This window comes from Microcebus murinus, chromosome 19 (assembly GCF_040939455.1).
Source record: "Microcebus murinus isolate Inina chromosome 19, M.murinus_Inina_mat1.0, whole genome shotgun sequence".
In the NCBI taxonomy this organism is placed as follows: domain Eukaryota; kingdom Metazoa; phylum Chordata; class Mammalia; order Primates; family Cheirogaleidae; genus Microcebus; species Microcebus murinus.
This window is the reverse complement of record NC_134122.1, coordinates 4183894-4195656: the sequence shown is the minus strand read 5'-3', so window position 1 is coordinate 4195656 and position 11763 is coordinate 4183894. Positions and strand designations below refer to the sequence as shown.

At 55.1% G+C, this 11763-nt stretch overlaps 1 protein-coding gene across 2 annotated transcripts; it reads right to left on the bottom strand.

The window, feature by feature from the left end:
• Positions 1-559: 559 nt before the first annotated feature.
• On the bottom strand, positions 560-11431 carry ALG1 (ALG1 chitobiosyldiphosphodolichol beta-mannosyltransferase). Of its 2 annotated transcripts, none has more exons than XM_012743765.3 (13): positions 11197-11431; positions 10171-10248; positions 9952-10055; positions 8415-8563; positions 6916-7005; positions 6443-6553; positions 5600-5721; positions 5433-5471; positions 5089-5148; positions 4217-4327; positions 3013-3127; positions 2067-2142; positions 560-800 (listed from the first exon to the last, which is right to left on the bottom strand). In XM_012743765.3, exons 1-13 carry the CDS (start codon positions 11402-11404, stop codon positions 669-671), a joined length of 1395 nt encoding a protein of 464 aa, XP_012599219.2. In that variant the 5' UTR covers positions 11405-11431; the 3' UTR covers positions 560-668. The 2 variants fall into 2 exon arrangements, with proteins under 2 accessions (XP_012599219.2, XP_012599218.2); XM_012743764.2 differs by lacking the exon at positions 560-800 and adding an exon at positions 825-1984.
• Between the last annotated feature and the right edge of the window lie 332 nt (positions 11432-11763).

Below are 11763 nucleotides of genomic sequence, written 5' to 3'. Positions count from 1 at the left end.
GGTGCCGCTCGCCTGCAATCCCAGCTACTCCGGAGGCCGAGCCCAGGAGCTGGAGGGAGCGACAGTCGCGCCACTGCACTCCAGCCGCATGACTGAGACCCCGACTCAGAAAAAACATAAACAAAAAACTTGCAGTGGGCCTGACTGTTTGAAGCATGTGGAATCGCAGACCACAACTGTTCTAATAAGATATAAGCTGTTGATGTGTGTGGGTGCCCCCTCCTGTCCGCAGTTCTGGTCTTAAGAAAATCATAAATCAGAAATGAAAGTTTTGGCTCAAAGGCAAGCATTCCCCTTATGCAGATAACACGTATAGCAAGTATGACGTCCCCAGTCTGGACGCTGGGTTCGTCGCAAAGCCGCGCCCAGCGCAGCTGTGACACACCACGACACACCTCCAGCCCGCAGGTTTCCAGGTGGGAACATGACGGAGGCAGAGCGGGGAAGGGCAGACACCTGGACAGCACAGAGCGGAGGGACGCTCAGAGTCCCAGCGAGTGAGAGAAACGTAACCCACGGGAGAGGAGCTCAGAACGGGAGGGAAAAAGAAGACGCGAACTCCTGGCTGTTAGAGCTTTATTCACATTGCGGCCTCCGACCACCAGGAGGCGCTGTCCCGAAGGGTCTGCCCTGGGACTCGGAGGTGCGGGGAGAAGGGGCCCCGGGGGTCACGTGTCCATAAGCAAAGGGAGCACAGTCCGAGTCCAGCTCTCATCCCACCGAAGCCGCTCGGACTCCCGGAGGTTCTTCCGGAACTGGCTGAGTTTGCCAGCAGGATCAGGAAACTTGGAGAAAAGCATCTACAAAAAATCAAATACCAGAACTTATCTCATTGTTCCTCCCCACCCAGCCCAGGTGACCGCCTACCTGACCCTAGGTCCCCAACCCAACAACGCCCCCTCCAATGTGCCCACTCCCTCACTGGGCACCCAAGGCCTCCCACACCCTGGCAATGCTCCATCTCCTACTTGACAGCGAGTTTTCTGGAAACATCCCTGCATGTCTTGCTCTCCCACACTCCATGCCCTGGAGCACCTCCTGGCCACTGTGTTCCTTTTCCGGGAGCATCTCCTCTCAGCCTCTGGCCCCCACAGTCCCACCCATCTGCTGGGAATGAGGTGACATCTGTGTTCTTTTCAGCCTTGCCAAACTGTCTAGATCAGGGGTTGGCACACTACAGCTTGCAGGCCAAACCCGGACCCCCACCTATCTTTGTAAATAAAGTTTTACTGAAACACATCCATGCCCTTTCTTTGACAGAACATGCTATGGCAGAGTCAAGTTGTTCTGACAGCAACTGTATGATAAAACCTAAAAGATTTTCTACCTGGACCTTTATGGAAAAAGTTTGCCAATATTTCAGTTGTCAAGAATGATGATGTATTACTTTCTGGAACAAGAAACAAGCATCCAGGTGGGTGCAGTGGCTCACACCTATGATCCTAGCACTCCGGGAGGCCAAGGCAGGAGGATCACTTGAGCTCAGGAGTTGGAGACCAACCTGAGCAAGAGCGAGACCCCGTCTCTACTAAAAACAGGAAAATGAGCCAGGCGTGGTGCGTGCCTCTAGTCCCAGCTACTCAGGAGGCTGAGGCCGGAGGATGTTTGAGCCCCGGAGTTGGAAGCTACAGTGAGCTACGATGATGCCATGGTACTCTAGCCTGGGTGACAGAGCGAGATTCTATCTGCACAACAAAAGGAAACAAGCCTCCTTTGCAGAATCCCACTCGTCTCTCAAGGCTGGTCCAAGGAGCTCCTCTCACTCCTCGGATCCCGATCGCGCCCTAGACTGCAGCCCAGCCCGCCCTGCTCTGGCTTCATCTGTGCGTTGCAAGCTCCATAAATCCAGGGGGCAGGCAGGGACATGTCCTAGTTTTCCTGAGCCCACTGGTCGCTTGAAGCAGGACAGCACAGCAGGCCGGCCTCTGTGACCTCTGCTCCCTTCCGCAGCGTTTCCTCCAGTCCCAGCGTAGCCCCGCCATGGCTGTGGGAAGCAGTAATTGGGGATCGCGGTTCAGTGCCCATCTCCAAAACCCCAAGCCCTGGAGCAAGGCCGACACGGCTACCTGCAGCTGAGCTGCCAGTTCCTCCGAGTCCTCGAAGACCAGGCCGTTTTCCTCGTGTTTCACAAGCTCATGCAAACTGCGGAGAAAACAAGGGGCCTGAGGACTGCCTGGAGAGGGAACCCGACCCCGTGGTGCCCACCTGCCCTGCCTCACCCACACACAGACACAGCCGGGGCAGGCACAGCCGGTTTGGTCCAGCGAGCCTGTTCCTGTTTGGTGTCTGAGTAGGAGAAAGATCTGGAAGGATGCACATCAAGTGTCCAAACCGGTCTGCACGAGGGGCCCTAAGGGGATGTGGACCTTTTGTGCTGTGTGCTCTTCGATGAGAACGTACTCAAGAGTTATTTCTGCATTTTTATTCTTAACCCCATGCCCAAGCAACAAGGTAAAGGCACCCCTGCCCTTGGAGACTGGCTGGTCATGCTAAGGATGGCTAGACTAGCTGGTCACACTAAGGATGGCTTCTCTGGGTCACCAGGAGGTCTGGTCCTGACATGTGCTGAGCCCAGCTCACGCAGGGGTCTGACATCCCGAATTCCCCGTTCAGAGGCTGCTGCTGAGCAGGGCTGAGTGCTCAGCGTGCTGGGGCTGCTGTTTCTAGAATTTCCAACACCACCCTTTCCAAACACCCATCTTTGCCGGGTCGAGTGGGGTCTTAGAATCACACTCATTTAACTAATTCAAATCCAGCTATACGAGCTCAGCCAAAAGGGATGTTGGGGAAGAGAGAGAGAGAGAGATACAACCACACGAGCTGTGCAGGCAGCTCCGGCCACCATTCTCGAAGAGCACACGAAAAACACACCCTGCTCTCGGCCACCTGTCTGTGCCAGACTGACCGAGCTGACGCCCTGGTGGCATGTCACGAACAGCTCAGACTCAGTGGTTCTCCCTCTGCTACCGATCTGAGAGCCTAACCCCAGGAAGACTCAGTTTGTGCTCCTACCACTTGAAGTTCACAGCACACACAGGCAAAGAGCACCCGAACATGTCCACCACCTTCATGGGCAGGTCCAGGCCGCTGGAGGATTTGTGCAGACACACACCCAGGTCCGCCGACCCTGTGGGGCGAGGGGCAGTCAGTGCCGGCCTCCGCCCTGGGAACACAAGTCCTTCCAGGACAGCGGAGGGACACCTCCCGTGGGGAGTGGAAATCGGACATCCCCGACAGCCCCAAATACAAGTGGCTTAAGTTGGCCCCACAGCCCGGCCAGGGGCAGGGACCTGGTGATGCCCCCAGCTGCCACGCCCGACACCTGTAAACCGCCAGGTCCTTAACTTTCTTATTTCAGCTGACTCAGTTTCTCTACTTAACCGCAACTTACTTTAAAAGAACTCCTAAGCGGTTATTGTTAATGGGTACAGAGTTTCTGTAGGAGGTGATAAAAGAGTTTTGGAAACAGACAGTGGTGATGGTCGTACAACACTGTGAATATAATGAATGCCACTGAGCTGCATACCAAAAATGGTTAAAACAGCGAATTTTGTTATATATATCTTACAGCAATAATTTAAAAAAAGAACCCACAGCAGACCAAAAAAAAAAAAGCCCAGCTGCCACTGTGAAAGCCAAATAAACAACTTAACATTACTAAAGACTAGCTAGAAACTTCTGCCTGCTGAAGGCTCTCGGCCCAGACTGCTTCCTGGAGACTGGAAGATAGGGCTTTAGAGACGTGTCAACAGTGAGGCTCCACGTCCTCAAAGCAATCACGAGGGAAAGAGACAGACGTTTCACTGACAGGAGGCAGTGCCAGCTCACATGCTATCCCTGCACCTCCCAAACACGGTGGCCCCGACCCCAGGCCCTGGCCTTCTGCAGAAGGGAGGGTAGGACAGAACGGAGAGAGGGGTAGAAGGCCAAGAGCACAAGGCCTCCCAGAACCTCGGCAGGGCGGCCTGGTACACCAGGCAGCAGCCTCCTCTCAGGAGCTCCGCCCACGATCCCAAGTGGCCTCACGTGGGACTGGGCCCTGCCTGTATTGGCCCTGGAGCTAAGAATGGCTTTTACATTTTTAAAGGGTTATAAAAACAACATAAGAGGCCCTAAAATCTTTCCTGACTGGCCCTGTTTGGAAGAAGTCTGCTCCCCTCCCCAGGGGACTCCCCTTTAAACACAGCCTCCCTGAGGCCTCCCGCTGGCCGCTCACCTAGCAGCAGTGGGTAGTCCTCGGCCTCCAGCCACGGGGTGCAGATCTGGACGTGCTGGAAGCTTTTCTGGGTGATGAGGCGGCCGTAGTGGGCCTTCAGAGGCCCTTTGCCTTCACAGAGAAGAGCAGTCACTGCCACAACTCGCCCGGCCCCGGCCCCAGATGCTCCTGCTAAGATGCAAGCAGCCCCCTTCCCAGAAGCCCCAGCCTTGGCAGCTCCAGGCAGGCCCATCCTGGCCCCTTCCAGAAACAACCCGAGAGCCCTGAGCCCCCCAGGGGTGTGCACTCTGACCGCTGAGGCCCTGCCACCTGCAGCCAGATGCCTCGGGCAGCAACCACGGCTGGACAGACGCTACCTGGCACCAGAGCACCAACTGGGTAGATCAGTTTCTCCATCTGTGCCACATGCGGGGGACACAGGGACTGCCGACTGCCCCGCCAGGGCCCCCAGGCAGCATGGCGTGTGCTGTGGGTGCCAAGGAGGGGAGGCCAGGGCCAGCAGGGGAGAGAGCGGGACAAGCTGCCGGCCCAGCAACTCCCTCTGCCTTTCTCCCTTTCTCTGGGACTTCGCAAGCAATTTCACACTAGCCGGTGGGCTCTTTTGTTTGAAAACTCCAGTGCTTGAAAACCACCGGAAAAGGGGCATGCTTGGTATCTCTGTGGTGCTGCTACCCGAGATTCAAATCCAGGCTCCACACCCTGCTGGAAGGCCCCTCTGAGCCTCAGTTTCCCCCATGTGAAGCAACAGAAAACCCTACTGCAGAGCTGCTGCAAGGACTCAGGAGAGAAGGTCGAGTGGAAAGCACACGGTAACCCCTGCCCCCTCCACCGTCCCCCTGCTAAACGCAGACGTCGAGTGTCCCAAGCAGTACCTGTTATCACGCAGATGAGAGAAGGAAGACCGTCCCCAGCACGAGTCAGCTGCTCAAACTCTGCGTACAAAAACAAAGAAGCCATAGCCAGCGTCACCTCGTTGGGTGGGGAAGGTGCTGCTCTCACGGGGGCCACCAGCCTCTGAGACGCTCCCCCAGGCCAACACTTCAGCTCGAGGGCCTGGCCACTCAGTGACCCAAACGGGGACTTGGAGCTGCCCACCCACACTCCGCTGTCCCTGGGCTGTCCTCGGGCCCACCCACCCGGCGCAAGGCCGGGCGAGCATCTCCCAGCTCAGTGACCCCGACAAGCCCAGAACCCCCGACCACAGCCACACACCTACTTTCCAAAGCTGCCAGCAGGATGGAGAAGTCCTCGTCCTCTGTGAGAAGAGATCAGAGTGTCACGGGCTGTTTCCAGACCACCCCCCAGCTGCCACGCCCTCCCCTCCTCATCAGGCACGGGGGCGGGGAGCACTAAAGCCCCCAGTGCCCCGGGGGCTGCACAGACCTGTCCAGCTCGTGCTGCTGACCAGCAGGGCCGGCCGCCCTCGAAGACACGTCACCGTCCCGCTCTGAGTGTCCCGCTCCGTGAAGGCCGACCTCTCCGTGGCCGGGCCGCCGGGGTCTGTGCTGAGGCGGCAGGGAAACGCCGGTGAGAGGCTGCAACGCAGGCCCCGGCCAGGACGCCACCTCTCCCACCGCGAGGCCCGCGGCTCCCGAGGGCTGGGGTGGCCGGCCACGGGAGCAGCACCGGCTGGCCCTACTGCCGCGGTGGGGGCCTGTGCCCTATAGCAGCACTTGCTGCCGGGTGCTGAGGTAACAACAGCAAACGGGACCGGCCAGTCCTGTCCTCCGTGGGGCTCCCCATTCTCACCGCGCCCACAACGTAACACGAGGGTGCTATGATGCCCCTCACACCCACGCCAGGTTACTGAGGGCACACGACAAGACGTGCGGACAAAGGTCCCCTCCTAGCCCCGTGAGGCACCCCAGGGGACACACGGGTCCACTCACCCTGCCATGGGCACCGGAACCCGCTGGCAGGAGGCTAAGACAGCACAGGGGTTGGCAAACATTTCTTAAAGGGCCAGAGAGTGAGCACTGTAAGCTCGGCGGGCTAGGGACTCTCTGGCTGCAAACCCAACTCTGCCATCGCAGCTCAAAAGCCACCACAGCCACAAGGAAGGGAACGCGTGTGCCATGTTCCAGCAAAACTGTGCCTGCAAAACTAGGCGGCAGGCCCATGGCGTTTGCCAGCCGCTGGATTCACAGGTTCCCCGGTCTGCAAGGGGGGACAGGAGAGCCCAGGACGGCAGGGGTGTGAGCGAAAGCAGCAGAGGACGCGGCCTACCGGGCCCGGAACGCAGCGTAGGTGCGGCCCAGCTTCATGAAGAGCTCGTGCTGCAGGTCCAGGGGCGTCTCTTTAAAGAAAGCTGCCGGCCTATCGTAGACAGTCACGGCTCTGCAACGAGATGGCTGTGGTGGGGACTCTGGGGAGGAGTGGAGAGGAGCCCAAGGCATAGGGGATCCAGGCAGATCCTGAAAAAGGACGCTTGGGGAACCCAAGCCTCAGTGACAATCAGAAGCTTTAGAAGTACTTGGAAAAGCTCCGAGAGGTGTTCTAAGACCAAAACCGCCTGGACCTCTTGGCTGGCCAGGAAAGAAATCCCACCTCCTCCTCCCTCGGCTTCCTGAGACCAGTTACCATCTCCCGTCCCCTCGTATCTCAAATGCCTCGCCAGCATGTGGTAGCAGGCACTGTGCTCTCGTCCCAACCCACTCCGGGACCCACCCTCGGGCTGATGTCGTCCCAGGCCCTTGTACCTGATGCGCCAGTTCTCTGCCAGGTCCTCACGCATGGCGGTGGTCACACACAGGTTCATATGGGACAGGCGTCCAAAGAGCTTCTCGTACCTGCAAAGACGTGTCGCTGATCAGCCTGGAGCCCTGGACAGGCCCCACCACACCCGCAGTGTCACCCGACACCCCTCGACACAGAGGAGGCTGCAGAGCTGGGGTCTCCCAGACCTTCCAGAGCTTGCGCTGCCAGAGCACCACCCACACTGGTATTATTTCCAACCTTCCTCTATGTCATGCCACCTTCGGCTTCAATATAGTTACGTTAAAAGGAAACCATATATTCACTGCCAAAGTGAAAATCCAGTCTCTCTTGCTGCAAGAAGAAATACGATCTGGCCTCATTGCCAGATCTCAGCCACCCTGCACCCCTGCAGCAAAAGCTGTGCAGCTCACTCTCAAGGTGGCACCACGGGAGCTCTGTGAACATCAGAGAGGCACTAAAGGCACGTTAGCTCCCGACTGAGACTGAACCCTGACCGCAGGGGAGAACCAGAAAGGGGAACGAGCGATTCCGGGTTATTTAACACCATCTGGATATTACAGGCTGTTCTGCCTTCAAGACCCAGAGAAAGCTCTGAAATGGGACTGCCTAGGACTGAATTGTGGTCCTCACACTTATTAGCTATGCGGCAAGAGGCAGAATCGCCTTCAGCCTCAGTTTCCTGACACATAAAAGGAGGGTGATCACAGTACAGCCTCACTGTGTGGTGTATGGAGACTGAATGGGATAAAATGCAGAAAGGGCCTGGCCTGCTACTGTGACCACCACCAGTGAGCAGGCCCATCCGGGCAGAGGGTGAAGCTGCAGCCTGCAGCCAGACGTGCACACCAAGGCAGGTGTCGTACTGGGGCCCAGAGTACAACAAATGACTTTTCTTGCTCCGGGTCCAACCTGCTCCCACAGTCGCTTGCACCAGCTGCGGCAGCTACGGCTCAATTCTCCCCCTCATCTGCTCTCACACACTCCCTGTCCTTGGGGTCTGATGCCCCCGGGACCCAGCTCTTTCAGTGCAGTGTGCACTTGCCCCAAGCCTGAGACAACAGGGATGGCAGTCCCTGCCTCAGTGGGCAGATCAGAGGAGGCAGGTACAAGACAATCAGAGAGGCTCGCTATCCCCACCCAGCCCTGAAGGGGTGGGGACGCCAGGTAGACAAGCTCCCAGAACCACCAAACACTGCCAGAAGGGAGCGTGAAGAGACGTGAGCCAGGTCCCAGTGATGCTGTCTGGAGTTCAAAGCCAGCCTCTTCTCAGGATCTTTCAGTTTCATAGGTCAGCAAATGCCCCCCTTCGCTGCGCCGTTTTCTATCGCTTGTAACCAGTATCTGCCCGATGCGCCAGCCTCGCCCCACTCCTCCAGAGCACGCAGGGAACCAGTTTCCAGGCCACACAGGCCCTTCTTCTCACCCACCCACCCTCACGGGGTCTTAGGGAAGACATCTGCACCCTCCCCCAGGCTCTCACCATTTGGCCAGCAGAACGAGGGGGTGGCTGGGGCCGTGCACCAGACCCATGATGGAGTAGCCATAGTTGTGCCAGTCGATGACGAGTTTGCTTCCACAAAGGCAGCCGGCAAACCAGCAGACGGCAATGCTGGGCAGGCCTGGGGGGTTCTAGGAAAGAGGGTCTTGAAGGAAGAGGAGGAAACCCAGACCATAGTCAACAATAAACTTGAGGGAAAACAGTTGCAACCCACATGGCCAAGAGGTCACTATCTTTACAGAGCTCTTGATAATAGGCACCAACATAGGTGTCAAAAGTCATAAAAGAAACAGAAGTGACCAGCATGAAAAGTCCAAGATCATTAATAAGCAAGGAGACAAAAAAATGGAACAGAGATGCCATTTGTCACCTATCAGAATGCAAACTCTAAAAACGCCTCACAGTAGCTGGTAGTGAAGGGAAGAGACCCGGTGGACAAAATGGACAACCTTACTCTAGGGATATCCAGCAAGATACCACGACATTTTACAAGTATGGAAACTTTGATGGAGCAATTCCACGGCCAGGAATTTATCCTAAGAAACTGGACATGTGTAAAAAAAGGATGTTCACTGTGCTCTTAGCTGCACTATTGGTAAAAGTAAAAAAATCAGGAAGAATCTGTCCATTAAGATGAGACTAGGGCCGGGTGTGGTGGCTCACGCCTGTAATCCTAGCACTCTGGGAGGCCGAGGCAGGCGGATTGCTCGAGGTCAGGAGTTCGAAACCACCCTGAGCAAGAGCGAGACCCTGTCTCTACTATAAATAGAAAGAAATTAATTGACCAACTAATATATATAGAAAAAATTAGCCAGGCATGGTGGCGCATGCCTGTAGTCCCAGCTACTCGGGAGGCTGAGGCAGGAGAACTGCTTGAGCCCAGGAGTTTGAGGTTGCTGTGAGCTAGGCTGATGCCACGGCACTCACTCTAGCCTGGGCAACAAAGCGAGACTCTGTCTCAAAAAAAAAAAAAAAAAAAAAGATGAGACTAAATAAATACATTCTGGTACATCAAATATTGGAATTCAGTGCAGCCCATTAAAATGAAGATGCTTCTATATGTTAAAAATTGATGAAGGAGAAAGATTAAAAGCATAACTCTAGAACCAGACTGACTACCTAGGTTCAAATCCTGACTCCACCACTTCCTAGCTGTGTGACAATGGGTTACTACTTACACAAACTCTCTGGGTCTTAGTTTCCTCATCTCTAAACTGTAGGAAATACAAAAACCTACTTCTTAGGGTTGTGAGGATTAAATGACTCAATACGTGTAAAACACTTAGATACATAATAAACACAATGTAAAGACTCTATTTGTAATGACACAGAAAAACAGTATGGACAGGCACCATAAATAGAATGGACATGTACCATAGGTTCCTAATCTTGTTTTTAAAAGTTTATACACACACACACACGAATATATAACGTATTATCAATCTGTGCATTTTTAAAAGGTGGGAAAATAAAACTGTTAATAGTGGTTCTCCCAGAGGAGGCAGAAACTGGCACATACCTGGAGAAAGGTGTAGGCTGCTGGCTCCCTCCACATCAGCATCCACAGCAAGTGCACTGCCTGAAATGCAACTTTGACTCCGTACTGGAGAACTCGAGGCCCAACTGCAAGTCAGAAAACGCCTATGATTACCAAAGGAGTTTTGGGCAATTTGCAAAAACTTCACACACACACAGGCACACATGGATTCAGAGGAATCTGGAGTTGACTGCATCCTACCTGCAAGATTCTGAAGTTCTGTCAGCTGCACAATTTGAATTCTGTCACTCTGCAAGAGTTCATCATGGGGTTTGGAGTCTGAAAATGAGAATGTTCCCTTCAATGTACCAGATGTGGCAATCTAATTTAAAGTCAGAGTATCTCCCAGCTCAAGCTGAATGGTGGAGAATGTTTTGGAAAACAAGACTTTTCAAAACCTCTCTCTGTTCCTCACTAGCCAGAGCAGAGAATGAGGCCAATTCTTGTGCTGATTCCACTAGAATGCCCACAGAAAGAGGGCCCAAATGTTATCTACCATTACTTAACTCAATGCCTGGCACATAGTAGGCACTCAATTAAACTGATCTGAATTCCCTGGATGGTGGAATTTTCCCACCTCACAGAGATCCCCAGGAAGCTCCACTCTACCCCCACACCCTGAGAAAGCAGACTCTGAACAGAGACCCAAGGCAACCAATGCTGTTCCCATTTTCCCTGAGATGAGGCTGTGCTGCCCTCTAAAGATATCAACATAGAGAATAATAAAGGAGCAGGCACCCTACCCTGCACACCTTGGGGGAAAGGTGCACTTGAGAAGCAAATGCAACACCTGCCTGCCTGCAGAGGTCTGCGCTGAGGGATGAGGAATGAGAAAAGACATGTCGCCCATCAGCTCAGACGCTGCATGACAAGGGTAGCTGCACACAGATGTGGCTACCAGCACTGGCCCTGGAGTCCCCCGCACCTGGGTTCCAGCCCTCGTCTTTCCACTTAACTAGGAGAATTAGGTGAGACCATGCAATGCATTCACTTAACTTAGCACAATCCTGACATAAGGCAAGCGCTCCACTAACTCTGGCTGTTCGTAGACACCCAGCCAGCAGAGGCTGGGCAGAAACCTAGAAACCGCCATCCCAGCCAGAACCCGCTCGTGCTATCGCGGAGAGCCGGCCAAAGGCGGGGACAAAAGTGGGACTCCGGTCTCCACCTCCTAGTCAGAGCCTAGGGCCTAAGGCTGAGGGCAGCCTCCCTCCCTCAGGCACTCACTGCAGAACCCCAGGAGGGTCACGGAGAAGCCGTGCTTGGCCAACGACAGCGCGTGGTACTGCATGCGGGGGCTGCGGCCCACGTCGCCCAGCACCACGACGAGCACGTGCCGGGCCGCGCGCCCCCGCTGCCAGCGCTTCCAGCCGCACAGCAGCAGCAGCGGAAACAGCAGGGACAGCGCCAGCAGGGCCAGGCAGGGTGCCGCCATCTTGGCGGGCCGGCCGCCGTCACGTGACTGCCCTTCCGCGGGCCCCCGCGCTCTGTGCGCAGCCGCAGATGGAGCTTCCGAGGTGGGCGGGGCTGGTGGCGCAGGTGGGTTCCACTCGGGCGGGAAAAGTCATCTGACAGGGAACTTACCTCTTCTTTTTTCAGAATGTTTGTTGCTTGAATAAGACATTTAAAATATAAAGAGGGAAAAGGACATAAAAGAAAGTAAAAACCCTAATAATATTTTTTCAATATCCACAGTTAGAAAGGAACATTTCCTCACTGGCCCTCCAATTTCACCTCACAAAGCAGCCACGGAAGAGTTCAGCGAGCGTCTCTGTGACAGCCTTTTCCCTTTGA